We start from the raw sequence: 16,695 nt of genomic DNA, 5'->3' as shown, positions 1-16,695 counted from the left end.
AGTGCACCCTAGCATCCAACCCGTGTGCTCCAGCCCGCCAGTGCACCCCCCTCCCACCTCTCCCTCCCTCCCCAGCCTCCACCAGACCCTCTGCCCCTCACCCCCTTCCACTCCTCCATCTGCCCCCCCTCCCCACATCCCTCTCCATCCCTCCGCCCTAGCACTCCAGCAGGTGCTCTGCCCCTTACTCCCTCCAGACAGCCTCACCCCTCTGCCCTCCATCCCTCCTGTGTCCCCTCCATCTTTCCCTACCTCCCCCCCTCCCCCCTCCCCCGCATCCCTCCATCCCCCCTCTACTCCCCCGTGCCCCGGCACACACAGCCCAGACTGGTGCCCACGATCGTGCTCTTTATTGCTGCTGGCTGGGGCGTGCAGGGACCACATGGGACCCCCCGACAGCGGTGGGGAGGGGATGGGGTCAGGGCCCCCCCCAGTGGGACACCCCTGGACCAGGTTCTGGGGGTCCCTGGCCCTCCTGGCCGGGGGGGTCTGTGCTGGCCCTGGGTGCTGGGGCCCACCCTGCGGCGGAGCCCCAGGTCCCTTAGGGAGACACGGAGAGACAGGGAGGATCTGGGGGACAGGGGGGACTGGGAGTTGCCGGTCACCACGCAGAGTCATCGTTGTACCTGCAGGGAAGAGCTGACATGAGAAAAAGCGGGGACAAGACCCCCAACACCCCCTGGGACCCCAAACTACCCCCAGGACCCCCACCCCAGGGTGCAGGAGACGGTACAGCCCCTTTCCCTGTCCACAGGGTGATGGGGACAGGGGCAGGGATGAGGACACTCACCATGACTTGTCACTGCTGGCCCCAAGGAGCAGCTCCGACACCACGGCCTCGGGGCTGGCGCGTTTGCCGTACCTGCGGGACACGCGCAAAGGGCCACATGCGGGCGTGCAAATGCGACCTCCCGTGCACACGGGTGTGTGCAAACAGGAACTGCTGGGTGCACGTGGCAGACCACACAGGTGTGCAAGAGGGCAGGCACGAGTGTGCAAACGGGGACTTGCCTGTGCATGCAAAGGAGCTTGCACAAGCGCCAGCGGGCTCGCACACACATATTCACGCCCACTTGTGCTCACCTCTGCCGTGTCACCAGGTTGATGTAGTGGCGAAGGGCCGAGAAGTACTTGGCCATCTCCTCAGGGGAGGCGTCGTCCCCAGGGCTCTCGGGCTTGGGGGGGTAGGCGGCCACCAGGCACAGCAGGGCACAGAGGGCCACGGCCACCAGCATGCGCCACGGCCTCGGGGACGTCACCATCTGCATGGGGACAGGGGACAGCCTCCGCTGCGTCTGGATCACCCCCATCGCCCTCGGGTACCCCCAGCACACCCCAGAGCGGTTCTGCCCCCCACCAAAGCCCCCCCAAGCCCACAGAGGTGTCTCACCCCTGAGGACCCCCTCATCTCCCTCCCCCACCTGGGACCCCAGCCCCCCTCCCCAGGGACATCTTCCCTCCAGGGACCTCCCCCATGTCCCACGGGGACACCCTCATCCCAGAGACACCCCCCAGCATCCCCAAGGGAGATTTCCCACCTCATGGGACTCCAGAGTCCCCAGCCCCCCCACAGGGACCCCTCCCCTCCAGGGACCCCCCCAAGACCCCAGCCCTGGCCCTGAGCTGTCCCCGCACTCACGATGTAGCAGGCAGGAGGTGACAAGCAGGGCCTGGCAGTGGGGTGACAGTGCCGGGGACACAGCGGCTCCTCCACCTGCCCGGGGTTTTATAGCTCCGGGGGGGGCTGCTGGCTCCTCCCTCAGCCGTGACCGACCCACGGGCACAGCAGGATCCCGCAGCCCCCCCGCCACCACCCCAGGGGACATGTGCCAGCCCCTTGTCACCATGCCTTGGCAGAGGCCCCCAGCCCAGTACCCCGAGGGGCTGGGGTGCAGGCACGGGGCACAGGGGACATGGGTGGGACACACGGACACAGCACAGGGACACGGAACACAGCCACAGGACACGGATGTGGCATGTGGCAATGCCAGACAGGCACAACTGGTGACATGCAGCCATGGCATACAGGCATGGCACATGGGCATGGCATGTGGCCACAGGACACAGCAGCGTACAGCCATGGCAGGTGGCACATGGCGATGGCACAGGGACATGGATGTGACACACAGCCACGGCATATGACCATGTCACACAGGCACAGACGTGACATGCAGCACACGGACACGGATGTGACACATAGCCACGGCACACAGGCACAGCCCAGGGACACGGGTGTCGCATGCGGCCACGGCACACACACACGGCCCCAAGACAGCCTCGGGATGTGGCAGTGGCACACAGGGACATCAGCCACACACAGGGACACAAACGTGGCACAGCTGTAACACAGCACATGGGACATTAGCCCTGGCACAGGCCACCCACAGGGGACAGCACAGGGGAGGGGACACAGCCCACAGCTGTGGCTGCCTCAGTTTCCCCAGGCAGCAGGGCAGGGCATGGAGCCCCCACTGCAGCCCCCACCACCGCAGCGCCCGCAGCCCCCGTCACCGCAGCCCCACCACCGCAGCGCCCGCAGCCCCCGTCACCGCAGCCCCACCACCGCAGCTCCCATCACCGCAGCACCCGCAGCCCCCGTCACTGCAGCCCCCACCACTGCAGCGCCCGCAGCCCCCGTCACCGCAGCCCCCACTACTGCAGCCCCCCCACCCCCCATCGACCGCTGTCACAGCCCTCCAGGACAGATGAGCTGCCCTTTCCACTCCCCCGCCACGAGCCCCCCGCACCGGGGGACACACTAATTAATTATGGATTTGGCATTAAGGAGCAATCACCCAGCCCAGGCCTCCGGGGGGAAACTGAGGCACGGAGGAGCCTGGTGGGGACATGCTACGAGCGGGGGCTCCAGGTCCCCACCAGGAAGGGGTCACCAAAGCCACTGTGTGCGTGCTGGGGTGGGGAGAGGGTCCCCGAAAGCCCCGGGATGCCCCCTCCCAGCCGCGGCTGCAGCCAGTGGGACGGAGGGGACACGGCTCGGTGGGGACCCCACGGGGTGCCACTGGCCTGGCTGGAGAGGACACGCTCCACACTCCTGACCTGGTCATCACCCCGGCGAGCGGCGCTGGGGTCACGTCTGGTGGCAGTGCCACCGCGGGGGTCCCAGCCCTGTGGCTGTCCCCAGCCCCAGGGACACTCTGCTCGTGGTGCAGCCGTGGTGTCACCACCGGTGTGCAGCGACACAGCCGGGGGTCCCTGCTGCCCCGGCCACACAGTGCTCAGCCCCACGGAAGCCTGGGAGGGGGCTGAGACCCCCGCGAGCCCAGAGGGGTGGGAGCAGCCCCGGTGCAGTCCCCCAGGCCAGCACATTTCACATCCCCGCAAAGGCCCGGGCCAATGGGGGCTAATGGGATCAGCGGGGGCTGCGAACCCCCCCGCAGTGGCCTGCACCGCCCTGGCAGGGGCTGAGCCCCCTCCCCAGCAAAGGAGCACCGTGATGGGGGGCTCTGTCCCATCGCGGGGTTTGGGGGGGGGGAACGACACCAACCCCCCCGTCCCACTGCTGTGCGTGGGGACCAAACACACAGGGCAGCGGCAACGTCCCTGCATCGTCACACTTGTCCCTACACCGAGCGAAGGAAGATCGGGGTCCGGGTGGCCCCCAGCCCCCCCTCGGCACAGAGCCGACCCCCCCGGGGGGGCAGGGGACGGGAGACGGGTTTTCTGCACCATTTCCCCCAAGTGACAGTAAACAACAATTTTCCAAAGGTCACAGGATGGCTCTGCCGGCGGGGGGAGCCCCCCGCAGCGGGCACAGAGGTGGGGGGGCCGGGGTTCAGCGCCCACCCCCCCCCGGCCAGGGTGGCCCCGGGGGACCCAAAGGGGACGAGGGGGCAGGGGCTGTGCAGTGCGTGCCCCCCATCCTCCCGCTGGCTTAGAGGAGGAGGAGGGACTGGGGCTGAAGGTGCATTGCCGGAGCCCAGGCAGCCCCGGGGGGGGGCGTCATGTCCTGGGAGGATGAGGGGCCCCCGTGACCCCCCCCAGCTGGGGGAGAGCAAACAGGGCCCTGCCGCTTCCCCGCACTTTATGGCCCCCGGTTCCGGCGGAGGCACTTTAGGGGCCACGTGTGCCCCCCCAGAGGAAGGCCCTTATCAGCCCCTGTTTGCTTTTCCACTGCCCAGCCGGGGGGGCGGGGAGGGGGGGGCAACACACACCTGCCCAGCCAGGTGGCAGGACAGGGACAGTGGGGACAGGGACAGCGCGGACATGGCCCGCAGGGGTCTGCCAGCCCCTCGCCACGTCCCACCATGATGCCCCCCCATGGCACAACAACGTCCCGCCGCAAACCACAAGCTGAGCCCCCCCCCCCCCAAGGCGCGGCCCCCAGGATGGGCAGGAACTGGCAGCAGAACTCACTGTCCGGCACTGCCCACACTCCACCGCAGGCTGGGCACCCCCAAGGGGGCTTCCCCCCTCCCCACAGCCCCCCGAGACTGCTTCCCCTCCAAGCCCCCCAGAGCAGCTCCCCTAAAGCAGCAGGGCCCGGCCGTGCCAGCACACAACAGCCCAGACAGCCGGGGATGACGGAAAAGGTTTCTCATCGCAGCAGTAAAAATACACCTGGGGGGGGGGGGGGGCACACCGCGGTGGGGAGGAGGCCCGGCCACACGGTGGCCAGCACCCCACAGGCAGGAGCCCCCCCAGCTCCCCCATGCACCCAGTGCAGCAACCACCCCGTCCTCTGGCAAAATTATCAAATATTTACAAATAAAAAAAAAAAGAATAAATAGCGGTGATTCTTTAAAAAAACTGCCCCCCCCCCCCCCGGCCCAGCCCCCAGCAGTCCTGGCCAGCGGCCGCCTTGCTCAGCCGTCGGTGGCCAGGATGACAACGGCTCCGAAAATGCCGATGTTTTGCCCGATGAGCTTCATCTGATTCCAGAACTCAACGCGGCGCGAGTCGTGCCAGTAGCCGATGTTGCCGTCGATGAGCAGGATGGCGAGGGGCAGCAGCACCGCCAGCACCTGCGCCGCTGCCCGCACGTAGTAGCCGGAGAGAAAGGCAAGGGCCAGGAGGCCGTAGAGGATGAAGAGGAGCTGGAGGGCGAGCTCACCCCCCAGGAGGTGGTTCAGGTAGGCCAGGCGGTCCTCCTTGCTGTGCTGCAGGGAGTAGGCCTGGGGGGGGCAAAAAGGGGGGCTGCAGTGCCGTGGCAGCGGTGCCACTGGTGGCACTGGCAGCACTGGTGGCACTGGCAGCACTGCTAGCATGGGCAGCGCTGGCCCAAGCCTCTCCCCCAGGGAAGGAAACCTCCGGTAGATCCAGCCCCCCGCCTGCAGCAGTGTGGGGAGCAGGAGGTGGCTGTCGCCCCCCCGCTGTCCCGTGCTCGCCCCCTCCCCTGTACCTGGCAGATGAGGTAGATGCCGAGGAAGACCTGCCCCGTGGACTGCAGCGAGCGGCTGCGTGGCTTCTGGCGGTACAGCTCCCCCGCCCCGCTGGCCAGGATGAGGAAGCCGCCGATGATGGCGATGGTCCGGGAGTACATCCGCACCTGCGCCGGGGCCGCTGTCACCCCCTGGCTCCCCCAGACCCAGGTGGGCTGAGGGGGAGTCTCAGGGGGGTGGGGGGGCTCTCACCTTCAGCCAGTCACTGTAGTGGACATGGCCACCGACGTGGGCGGCATAGGTGGCCACGGCGAGCTGCAGGGCGGCCCCCAGGGCGAACCAGCGGCGCTTCACCCCGAAGGACATGAAGCTGGCGCAGAGCACGGCCACCCCCATGTCCACGTACAGGTAGGGGACCGGGATGTCCGGCTTCCTGGGGGGCACCGCAGCTCCAGCCCCAGCTCCCCCCAACGCCCCCGTGCAGGCTCGCCCCCAGAACCCTGACTCGCCCCAGCCCCCCAAACCCCTCACCCCCAAACTCTGCCACAGCCCTCTCCTGGCCCCACACAGCCCTCTGTGCCCCCCCAGCCCCCCAATGGCCCCTCTGCCCTTCCCCTGACCCACACGCTCCCTTTCACCTGGCCCCTCACTCCAGGAGCCCCCCAGCCCCAGGCCCCCCTCAACACCACAGTGACCCCAAGAGCCCCCCTGCTGTCCCACACCCCCCAGGAGCCCCCCAACCCCACACTGACCCCAGGAGCCCTCCAGCCCCACAGTGGCCCCAGGAGCTCCCCTGCCTTCCCTCGGCCCCACACCTCCCAAAAGCCCCCACAAGGCCCAGGCCCCTCAGCCCCCAAGAGCCCCCAGCCCCACACTGACCCCAGGAGCCCTCCTGCTTTCCTGCAGCCCCACAGCCCCCAGGAGCCCCCCTGGCCCCCCCCAGCCACACACTGACCCCAGGAGCCCCCCTGGCCCCCCCAGCCCCACACCTCGCCCAGAAGCCCCGCAGGCCCAGTCCCTCCCCAGCCCCGCACCCCGCCCAGAAGCCCCCCAAGGCCCAGTCCCCCCCCAGCCCCGCACCCCGCCCAGAAGCCCCGCAGGCCCAGTCCCCCCCAGCCCCGCACCCCGCCCAGAAGCCCCGCAGGCCCAGTCCCCCCCCAGCCCCACACCCCCTCGCACCCCTCCTCCCCCCAGCCCCACACTGACCCCAGGAACCCCCGAGCCCCCCCCCAGGTCCCCCCCGCCCCGCACCGCCGCCCGCCGGCGCGCTCGGCGCAGAGCAGCAGCCCGCTGAAGCAGTGCCAGAAGGGGAAGCGGGTCAGCAGGACGCCGCCGCCCGCCGTCAGCAGCCGCAGCGCCCGCCGCCGCCACCCGCGGCCCGCCGCCATCGCCGCCCGGCCCACCGGAAGGGCCGCGCCGCGCCGGAAGTCCCGCCCCACGGGCCCCGCCCACACGGGAAGGCCCTACCCCCGCGCAGGCCCCGCCCGCAGAGCGCCAGACACGGGTGATGGTTAAAAAAATTTCGGGTTTTATTGTTTTTGCTAAACAATACTAAAAAATTTTCCTTTTTTTTAATTTTTTTTTTTTAATTTTTAACTCTTCTAAAGGCAGGGCTTGAATTGTTTGATTTTGATCCATTTATTTTAAAAAACAAAACAAAAAAGGGGAGGGGGGGAAGGATCATGGCAAAAAAAAAAAGAAGAAAATAAAAATATAAAAAAAAATAAATCAAAAAGGGGCCAAAAAAAAAAAAAAAAAAAGGAAAAGGGAGAAAATCCCCCAAGCCAGGCCCCAGCATGGTCCAGGGCGGGGGGTGGCAGGGCAGGAGGGGCCGCAGCCCCATCCCCCAGCCTCCGAGCCCCCCTCGGGCTCCCTGGGGCTGGTGGGGGGATGGGGACAAGGGAGGGGGGGAGGGGGGGTGTTTTTTGCCACGATCCTGGTTGAGAGCACTGCTAGAAGCAGAAAATATTTAAAGAACATTTTAATATATATTCATATATATATTTAAAGATAAGAAAAATAAGACTAATTCAAGCCTTGCCCTGTGCAAACAAAATTAAAACGAGACCGCGCTGGTCACAAGGGTCCCGGTTCAGCCACCGCAGTCAGCTCGTTACTTTTATTTTTGGAGGGGTTCATGGGGGAGGGGCAGACCCCCTTTAGAAAAGTAAAGGGGAAAAGGGGTGGCAGCAGGGGAGGGGGGTAGGAAAAAGGAAAAGAAAGGTCAAAAAATAAAACTAACAAAGTCTGACTGGCTGGTAGGAAAGAAAACATGGCGGACAAAAGAAAGTCTGTTAGTCAAGTAATGCATGAGCTTTTAAATTATTCTCTTTTCTCGTTTGTTTTAAAGTCTAAGGTTTGGAATCGGTCAAGCTCCCCATTAACGAGCTCGAAAAAGGAAATAAAAGTTGAGCCCCCCATCGCCGCCGCCCTCCCGCCTCGGTGACCCGGTGGCGGGCGGTGGGGGTCCCCAGTGCCAGGAGGTGGGCCTCAGGACGAGAGGGAGGTTTCCTTCTGTGTCTGCTGTGCTTGTGAACGCTGCATTACCTTTTGGCTTTCCACGTCTCGAAAATGTTTCTCCACCTGCCAGCGGGGAGGGTGGGGTGGATAGAGAGAGGGTTTAGCCAAAGCAGGGGATCCCCGGGGCAGGCAGGGGACTCCACGAGGGGCTGGAGATCCGCAGCAGGCGGGCGAGTCCACCCAAGGAGGGACCGCAGGTGCCCCCAGGGATGTGACACCCCCCTGGTGTCCCCAGCAGCCCCAATGCCACCAGACCCCCCCTGCCCATACTCACTATTTTGCGTACGTGACTCAGCGCGCTTCCCTCTTTGCCTTTACAGTTTTCCACTTGATAGGGAGGGGCAATAACGACTTCTTCCATCACAACTATGTTCTTCTCCTGCCATTTACAGTCTTTAATGCTGCAAGGAAGAGAAAAAGGATCAGTGAACACAACTGCCCGGGGCACTGGGCTGCACACCAGCATCCCTCAGCCCCTCTGAAAGCCACTACCCGCCCCCAGCGCGGTCCTGCTGCCCACTTCAGACCTCACTGCGGAGGCGATGTGGGCACAAAAGCCACCCAGCATCTCCTGGGTACCCTAGCAGAGAGGGGCACAAGCCCACAGTGATGGGCATGTGGCTGGTGAGTGCCCGAAGGGCAGGGAGCCCTCCTCTCTCCTACACCTGCCCAAGGGCTGTGTGGCTCTGGCCGGCACATCCCAGGACACACCAGCAGCATTTTGTGGCGAGTCTGAGTGACCCACCAATGCAAAACCACCCCAGGAAACAACAGGGATACGAGCAACTCCAAGGCAGCAGCGCAGGTGGCTGAGGCAGAGAGCAGGAGGCACCGATGAGGGGACTTACGTCTTGTGTATAGTCTGGAAGAGCTGCTGCCCCTCCAGAGAGACACCAGCACTAATTGCATACGCCTGGCTCATCTTCTCTTCCTTCTCCGTCCGTGCTTTGTTGGCAAGCTGGAGGGGAGACAAAGAGGGAGGGATCTTGGCTGAGCACCGCCTGAGCAGCCTCAAGAGCTCTAAGGGGACACAGGTGTCCCCTGCAGACACAGTTCTGCTGCTGACCATCCGGCTCGCCAGTTAAACCAGGGTAGCAAAGAGCCTGCAATCTCCACCTTCCCACCACAGCTTTGTCCGTATGTTACGGAGCGTCGCACAGATTTCAGACCACAGCTTAAATCCTTTTTGAGTCTTTTTTCCCCCTCCCTAATATTTCAGGGATGTGGGCACCATCTTTTCACACCCCCTGGTTCAGGCACAGAGAAGAAACCAGCTGCCAGGGGCCAGATGCACAAACATCACTTTCCCCTCTGCCTTTTCTGAATTAATTGCTGCATTTTAGGTCCAAACCACCTTCCCACTGCTTGCTGTTTAGGGGATGCAGATAGGAAAGACAAGCCCAGAATAACCATTACGTTAGGGCTTGCAGGGTGTAAATGCCTCCATACGGACCATGCAGGAGTATGAGCAACTTTATCCCGGAGCGGTTATTCTGTTCCACAAAAACCCAGCAGAATGGGTTCTGTGGGAGTTGCTCCAGCAGCTCACAACGTCCATGTGCGGGGAAGCGCGATTACGCTGGCAGGCTGCTGCGTAGAGAGGGGAAACCCCAACGCTGGCAACCCTCGTTCAATCCCACGGCCGGCCCGGGAGCGGCAGCTGCCTGGAAACAGGAGATGGGCAGGCGGTGCTGGACACGCCGCCTCTTCCCAGCTGGAGCTGCCACAGTGGAAGAGCCACACCAGCACTGCCGCCCACACCGCCCTTCTCTTCCTCCTCCTCCTCCTCCCGGAACGGCCTCGTGCCTCCGAGCGCTCCCCAAGCCAGACTGGCTTTCTCCATGCTGCCTGAGGATGGCTTCACCCCTTCTCAAGCCCTCGCTGGGTACGGAAAGCCCAAGCTCCCACTGAGCAGGGACACTCTGCAGCAAAGGGATGGCTATCTCCATCCCAGCCAGCCCGTCTCCTGCAACGGCAGCCACAGCCCCTGCGTCCCCACGCCGTGCCCAGGCGTGAGCAGGGCTCACCACAGCTTTGTTTGGGCGGCTGCTCACCACGTGCTCCTCAGCCTCCTGGTAAGCCAGGGAAGCCTTAACTGGGGGTCAGGATCCTTCTGCAGCCCCAGCACAAGCTGTCCCTGAAGCCACCTGCCCCGTCCCACATAGGAATTGCTCTGTCCAAGACTGCCAGGATTCCAAACTGGTTTGTAAGACTGGGCACAATGCTCCCCAGTAAGTTTTCCTGCATCCAAGTCACCCATGCGACGACCACTAGCCTTCTCTGGGGCCACACCGACACTTCACCTTCACCCAACCAGGGCTGCCCACCAGCACCGGCGTTACCCAGTTCTCCCCCAACTCCATTGCCTGCACTGCTGCAGCCCCTCTGACACAACGCCGATGGGCCACAAACGCAGCACGGGGCACGTGAACCTCCCTACCGAGCCCACCACAGGCTCCCCCCAGCAGATCTCCTTCCCACCCAGCAGCCCCTCCCATCCGATGTTCAGAACTGCTTTGTCCAGTTTTAACACTCCTGCTTTCCCAGGCCTCGGGATGCTCCTCCAGCTCAAAACAGCGGCTGCATCAGCTCCTCCTTCCCTGCCTGCTCACAAGTCCCAGGAGATCTGCATGCCGAGACAGACAGGTCCAGCTTTGGGGACAGCCCTGTGAGGAGGTGGGTGACAAGAAGCCACCATGGGAAGATGGAAAACCCTGGAGAGGTGCAGATGAAGAGCAGCCGCTCATGCGTTGCCACCACGGACAGCATCCCTACGTTCCTTCATCAAGCGCTCCTAGACCTCAGTATCAACAAAACCCAAACTCATCCTCCTGCTTCTGGCTGGAGCACATCAGCCCTCACTCAGAGCCGACTCACTCGCAACGCTGGTTAGTTTATTAACTGAGTGCCAAGACCCAGGGTCCCTACGCTCTTGCCTTTCCCCTGCAATAGGATGCGCTCTCTCCATTCACCACTACTAGCCCTTGACAAGAAACAAACCAGACACGCCGAGCCTCCCACTTCCAGCCTCTCCAATTCAAGCATTCAAAATACCCTCCTTGCTCACTGCACGGCTTCACTCCCCCTTGCAGCGAGCACCTGAAGGCACCAGGGCCATTGAAGAGACTCGGATACACACCTTGTTCGACGGCGGCATGAATGAATGAGTCACTTCCCTATTCACGTCCACGTGAATGACAGAAAACACAGCACGTGGCAAGAAGAGACAGTGAGGGCTGCCAAGCACCAGCACCGTGCCACGGGCCCCTGCCACCGGGATGGCCCCCATCCTGCTCAGGTGCCGGCAGCCTGTTGAGAAGAGCCAAGCACAGTGTATCCCAGGCAGCAAGTCAAGGGGATCCCTCCAAAACCAGGCAGCTGACCTCTCCCCAGTATGGCTATGGATGGCTGTGCCACAGAACGGTGCTCGGCTGTGGGGTCCCCAGGCAGGTGCCAGCCCCACAGGGCAGGCTGGTGTCCCCAGCCTCTTCAGTGCCACCTCCCCTGCGCACCCATTGCCGGCAGCAGGAAACCTCGAGCTCAGCCGTCTCTGGGCTGAACTGCTGTCAGCCCTGTCACACCAGCGCTGCCTCCTCGCCGGCCCCTCACCGGCCCCCCAGCTGCCAGAGCCAAGCCACGTGTCTCCCTCCTTCCCACGCCCAGGTTCAGAAGCATTCCTCCCACACAGTTTTCACCCTGCAGCCCTCCTGAAGTCTCCCCCAGGGGAACCTGCAGTGTGGACAGGACACCCCTCCCGCAGCAGCCTCACAACAGCTACCCGCAGCCGACACTCCGCTCTCCTGCCTGCACCTTCCACCGCAGCCAGCCTGCACCCCTGCCCTCTTCCAAGAAGGGCTCAGACCCCCGCCACGCTGGGCCCCCCACGGCCAGATCCTGCTGCCTTCCAAGCTCAGCAAGTCTTCTGGTCCCAACATTTTCTCTCCACTGAGGACCAGGCAGGGTCAAGCATCTCCTGGGGGCTCTGCTGGCTCTCCGGGGCCTTCCAGAACATCAAGGGCTTGTCCTGGAACACAAGCATTCCCATGTACCAACAGCTTCTTCTCCCAGTACAGCCAGTATCAGCTCATCTATACTCCAGTCCTGCAGCACCATCAGACCCCGCCGTGCTTGCACATTCACAGGACAGGAGATGTGGGTCAGAGCAATGTAGAAAAACCCTCCTGTCACTGGAGATGGGGCTGCAGCCACACTGGTGGCTGCACACCAAATTCCATCCGCTGAAGATGACTTGATTCATTATTTTCCCGCGCACCAAATCCACAGCGATTATTTTGATGCTGGGAAGACTGAAGTGAGTATTTAAAGTCACATGGGGCATTTTCTTCTCAGCAGGCCCATCCACCTCCTGGCTGCGCTTCCAGCGATGTCACTTGATCCAATTACAATGAACAGTCACATTTTTACGGCAGTTGTGTCATTTAAGACCTCTGCCAAGGTGCTAATCCACCAAGAAGGAACCCACTGGGGCTACGGACACCCAGGAGAGGTTTCCCCATGGGACAGGGAGGTGACAACTGAAAAGCCTCACAGCTAGACCCCACACCTGGCTTCCCTGGAGCCTGGCTACCTCTAGCCACTTCACACCAGCCTTGAGCTCACCTTCCCTTTTTCCACACCACCACTGGGAATCAGAAGTGATCCCCCTGCAGAACGGCATGTGAAAAGCAGTTCCTCAAAATTCAGCCAACAGCATGCACACTTCACTGCTCCTGCCCACTCCACCACCATTCAGCTTCACCCCAAATCATTCTGTTTCTGAAGACAACCAACATCCACATGGAGAGCGGGCTGCAGGCAGCGAAGGCGCCCATCAAAGCACAAACCTCACCTAGCATCATCCACAGGAGCACAAAGAGTGCTCTAGTGCGTTCTTAACATGGGATCATGGCAGAGAGCACCCAGGAGGAGCTAGGTTAAGCAGAGTACCAGTTTCAGCTATGCCCATCTTCTCTGGAAGGTTTTGATTTTAGCATTAGAGTCATTTGCTGTCAGGGGAAGAACCTGTTGCATGGTTATGAAAGGCTCCATCTTCCCTTCTCTCCAGCCAGCGAAGCACCATGTCCCTCTAGCAAAGGCACTGGGGATGCCACGGAACCAGGAGGATCAAGACCACCAGACTTCTCCCCGAGTGAAAAGGTGTTTTTCAGTCTCAATGTTACTAAAACCACTCCCATGTCCCAGCGCTGAAATTCGCGGCCAGCATTTCAGGCAGCAACTTACACCTGCATGCCCCACATTTACTCCTGCTGCAGCAGGCTGGCACACAGCGGAGCAACCTCCAAGGAGGGCAACAGGGCAGAGCCGTTGACCAAGCTCTCAGTGCTTTAACAGGAGGACACAGCATCACCCAGGCACTTAATTCTACGTGGTAGGACTGCGCTGGCGACTCCAGCCAATGCTAGAGCAAATACAGACCAAGGGTGTGCAGGAGCCCAGGGGAGCAGAGTGCAGCAACAGGATCAGCTCCCCAAGCAAGCACAGCGCTCGGTCCCTCATTCACACTCACGAGGACTGTTTCTTGATAAAACAAAGCCGGGGGTTCCCTCTCTCTCACCCAGGATCTCAGCTCCCTTGCTGAGCAACCCCAAAGCAGAGAGGGTCAGCTGCCTGAGGCCTCGCTACAGAAGCCCCCAGCAGCAGGTTACAGAGACTCAACACACCCAAAATATCAGCACCTAAATCCTTAAGAGAGCTCTGGTAAGTCGTGATTAAAGCAGGTGATTTAAAGTTTAAAAGCTACCTCATCCCCAACAGGAGAAAAGGCGTTAACATCCTGAAACCAGGACACATCCCTATACGAATCCCTCCCTCCCAGGAGCAAACGCCTCCGAGTCCACAAGGGCAGGTTCTTACCTTGCTAACATTGAGTGAAGCTAAAGGAGGAGGTGTTTCCGTGCGGTCATTAATTATTTCCACTTCTGAAACATACTGTAAGTTTACAAGCAGGATATCTGCGTGATTAGGCTTTCCACTGGAAGAGGGGCATTCTGGAGAGGAAAAAACATTAAGGAAAACAAATCTAGATGGAGACACTTCCAGCCCTGATACACAGAGCTGTCCAGGAGCAAACCAGGAAACCATTCGGTTTTCAGGGAGTTCCTCCATCACCCCTGCCCCTGCTCAGCCAAGCATGGGGTCACCTGTGAGACCCCAACAGCACCACCCATCTCTTCTTGGACCTGTTTAATGCTGATTCAGTTTTCCTAACTATAGCACAAGTTTTCCAGCCAACAACCACCGTACGCAGAACACACACAGCCTGGGATAATATGTGGTCACCTCCAAAAAAGCAATTTAGTTCTGACTAGCCAGAGAGGTGCAGAAGTGCTGCTGCTGGGCCCCAGCTGCGGTGCCACCTGCCTCCCTGCTCACCACAAGCACCATCCAACAAATGCTGGTCTGCATGGGGAAGTGATCTGGAACAACCGCCGCCCCTCAAATTTGCACCTTTTATACCATAACTGTTTCCTCTTGCAGGCAGTGGCTAAGCCAGAGCTTCCCTGGGAGCAGGCCCTGGCGTGGATGGAAGAGGAGCTACTCGGTGGTTCCCAGGGAAAGGCCTCCTCGCCCTCGCACACCTTCTGGGTGGCACCTTGAACGCCGTGAGGTTTGCTGTGGTCAGTATCACAGCACGACTGGGAAGCGTAAATGAGACAACAGTGCACCACCTCCAGAAAAAAAAAATCTTCTAGAGCTGACAAATTTCTGCACAATCTGTTCCCCAGGAGGCTGTGCTGTTAGCCCTCTGTCCCCTCACCTGCTGGAAGGAGCAGAGAGCATGGCACAGAGATGCTCCTCCATGCCAGCGCTGTCTCCTCCTCAAGAAGATGCAGGAGTCACTTTTCCTCTCTTCCCATCCCGCCCAAGCCCGGCTGTGCGGGTGAAGCCCTCCCTAGCAAACACCTTCCAATAAAGGAGAGAAAACAAGGGATGCCCAGGGAACTCTGGTCTCTTCCTTCAGAGGGATGAGATGGAGCATTCCAGCTTTGGAAGGAAGAGCCAGACCTGGGGCAAAGCCAGAAGAGGAGCTGTCTTGTCCTCTCTGGAGCAGAGTGGCAACGTGACGCGCTAAGCCAACCTGTTGGACATTGTTTAAGACTTTCCTGCAGCCACCACTGGGGCCTGGGGAGCTTCTCCTACCTGAACTGCACCAGCACGAACAGGAGCTCAGCCCGGGACAGGGTTCCCCATTCCCCTCTAGCACTGCATCGTGCCCAGGCACCCAGCAGGGCTTTTCCTATCCCTCTTCTCAGATCCAGACACGAAGCCCTCTCACTGCTCCTCCCTCCCTCATTCCCCCCAGAACCCGCCCCAGGGACCCTGAGCACTCTTCCAGCCCCCTTCCAACACCAGTCCCTGGCTGAGCATCCACCTTCCTCAGCTCTGCGGTTCTCTAACAGCTCGGTGCTTTCACCTTACTTGCGGGTTAAAAACACAAGCACATCCTTGTGCACACATGCATATGTATTTATATTTTAAACCCCTGAGCATTGTCTTCCTGCCTCTCCTCCACATGAGGCCCGGGGCAGCCCCAAAGTGCCCTGCCAGCCTCTTTCCTCCCCCAGACACAGGGCACTTCTCCTGGTACACCCACCAGCCCCCCGCCCTCACCCCCCGGGGCTGCCCCATAGGGTTCCTCTCACACGGGTCCCCAAACCTCTCCTAAACGCCACAGCCCCCCCCTACCCTCAGAGGGCCTTGCCTTGCCCCTGTGGTCTCCCCTTAAACCCCCACAGGCCCGCTGAGGTCTCCCGCCCTGCCAAACCTCGCAGGGGTCTCCTGTCTCCCATTACACTAATACCTCCTATGGGATCCCATCCCCCCAGGCTTCACCCCATCCTCCCTAAACCCCACCAGGCCCTGCCCACCGCACAGGACCTCACCGTGCCTCCGAGGCCTCCCTCTGCACCTCCAAAGAGGTACCCAGCCTCCTCCCAAGCACCCCCTGAGCTCCTCCTGCCATCAAGATTTCCCCCAAGACAGTTCCCCCCTCCCAGGACCCCCCTATCCTCCCTGAACCCCCCAGCCCAGTGGGAGACCCCCATCCACAGGCCTCTATGGAGCTACTCACCCCACAAGCTACACTACAGGGCTCCTCCCCAGAACCCTATATAACACCCGTGCCCAGTAATCCCACTACAGGGCACCCCAGCTCACCAGTAACCCCGCTATGGGGCTCCTCGCTCCCCAAAACCTCCCTACAGGGCACCCCACTCCCCCATCCCATTAAACCTACTACAGGGCTCCTCACCGCCCCCTCAAAACCTCCCTACAGGGCACCCCGCTCCCCACCCCAAGCTCAGCTACAGGGCTGCTCACCGCCCCCCAGCCCTCCCCACAGGCCCCCCCAGTAACCCCCCTGCAGGGCTCCTCACCCCTCCCGAGACCTCCCTATAGGGCGCCCCAGTCCCGCACCGGTAACCCCAGTCCCGCACCGGTACCCCCAACCCACGGCTCCTCCAGCCCCACCCCCTTCCCCCGGCGCCCCGCTCCCCCACCAGCCGTCCCCCTCCGCTCCCCTCAGGGACCCCGCCGCCGGGCGGGCGGGCGGCGGAGGCCCGGGCGGGCCGTGGCGGGGCGCGGCGGGCCCGGCCCGGCGCTGCCGAAGGGATACTGAGCGCCAGCATCTTGCTGGGGTAGTCGAAAGCGACGACCTCGCCCTGCAGGCGCTGCTCCTGGCAGGTGCGGCACGACACCTGGCTGCCCACGCTGAAGTACTCGCCCGGCGCCGCCATCTTCTCTCAGCCCGCAGCGGCCGCCGCGGCTCGCCTCGGCCAGGCGCGGCGGGGCGGGGCCGCGCGACGTCACCGCGCGC

At 62.0% G+C, this 16,695-nt stretch overlaps 3 protein-coding genes across 4 annotated transcripts; all 3 read right to left on the bottom strand.

Moving 5' to 3' along the window:
• Window positions 1-333: 333 nt before the first annotated feature.
• Window positions 334-2,520, bottom strand: LOC308055460 (peptide YY-like). Of its 2 annotated transcripts, XM_080369428.1 has the most exons (4): window positions 1,640-2,520; window positions 1,084-1,262; window positions 791-862; window positions 334-626 (listed from the first exon to the last, which is right to left on the bottom strand). In XM_080369428.1, exons 2-4 carry the CDS (start codon window positions 1,260-1,262, stop codon window positions 602-604), a joined length of 276 nt encoding a protein of 91 aa, XP_080225554.1. In that variant the 5' UTR covers window positions 1,640-2,520; the 3' UTR covers window positions 334-601. The 2 variants fall into 2 exon arrangements, with proteins under 2 accessions (XP_080225554.1, XP_080225553.1); XM_080369427.1 differs by having other exon boundaries at window positions 1,084-2,520.
• A 2,019-nt stretch (window positions 2,521-4,539) lies between these two features.
• Window positions 4,540-7,495, bottom strand: TMEM101 (transmembrane protein 101). Its single transcript, XM_080369654.1, has 4 exons — window positions 6,591-7,495; window positions 5,592-5,772; window positions 5,360-5,506; window positions 4,540-5,132 (listed from the first exon to the last, which is right to left on the bottom strand). Exons 1-4 carry the CDS (start codon window positions 6,725-6,727, stop codon window positions 4,824-4,826), a joined length of 774 nt encoding a protein of 257 aa, XP_080225780.1. The 5' UTR covers window positions 6,728-7,495; the 3' UTR covers window positions 4,540-4,823.
• A 142-nt stretch (window positions 7,496-7,637) lies between these two features.
• LSM12 (LSM12 homolog) lies at window positions 7,638-16,689 on the bottom strand. Its single transcript, XM_080369662.1, has 5 exons — window positions 16,495-16,689; window positions 13,734-13,867; window positions 8,708-8,817; window positions 8,134-8,260; window positions 7,638-7,922 (listed from the first exon to the last, which is right to left on the bottom strand). Exons 1-5 carry the CDS (start codon window positions 16,613-16,615, stop codon window positions 7,830-7,832), a joined length of 585 nt encoding a protein of 194 aa, XP_080225788.1. The 5' UTR covers window positions 16,616-16,689; the 3' UTR covers window positions 7,638-7,829.
• Between the last annotated feature and the right edge of the window lie 6 nt (window positions 16,690-16,695).

This window comes from Falco punctatus, assembly GCF_963210335.1.
Source record: "Falco punctatus genome assembly, chromosome: 19".
Classification (NCBI taxonomy): domain Eukaryota; kingdom Metazoa; phylum Chordata; class Aves; order Falconiformes; family Falconidae; genus Falco; species Falco punctatus.
Note: the sequence above shows the minus strand (reverse complement) of the source record. Positions and strands in the feature narration are given on the sequence as shown.

Coding starts and splice junctions, on each gene's coding strand:
- LOC308055460 (XM_080369427.1), bottom strand. CDS start 1,310: ATGGGGGTGATCCAGACGCAGCGGAGGCTGTCCCCTGTCCCCATGCAG. Junction 863..1,083: donor AACCTGGTGACACGGCAGAG/GTGAGCACAAGT, acceptor CGTGTCCCGCAG/GTACGGCAAACGCGCCAGCC. Junction 627..790: donor GCCAGCAGTGACAAGTCATG/GTGAGTGTCCTC, acceptor TCTTCCCTGCAG/GTACAACGATGACTCTGCGT.
- TMEM101 (XM_080369654.1), bottom strand. CDS start 6,727: ATGGCGGCGGGCCGCGGGTGGCGGCGGCGGGCGCTGCGGCTGCTGACG. Junction 5,773..6,590: donor GAGCGCGCCGGCGGGCGGCG/GTGCGGGGCGGG, acceptor GGTGCCCCCCAG/GAAGCCGGACATCCCGGTCC. Junction 5,507..5,591: donor ACTACAGTGACTGGCTGAAG/GTGAGAGCCCCC, acceptor GCCCCGGCGCAG/GTGCGGATGTACTCCCGGAC.
- LSM12 (XM_080369662.1), bottom strand. CDS start 16,615: ATGGCGGCGCCGGGCGAGTACTTCAGCGTGGGCAGCCAGGTGTCGTGC. Junction 8,261..8,707: donor TTCCAGACTATACACAAGAC/GTAAGTCCCCTC, acceptor TCTTCCTTGCAG/CATTAAAGACTGTAAATGGC. Junction 7,923..8,133: donor TGAGTCACGTACGCAAAATA/GTGAGTATGGGC, acceptor CCCCGCTGGCAG/GTGGAGAAACATTTTCGAGA.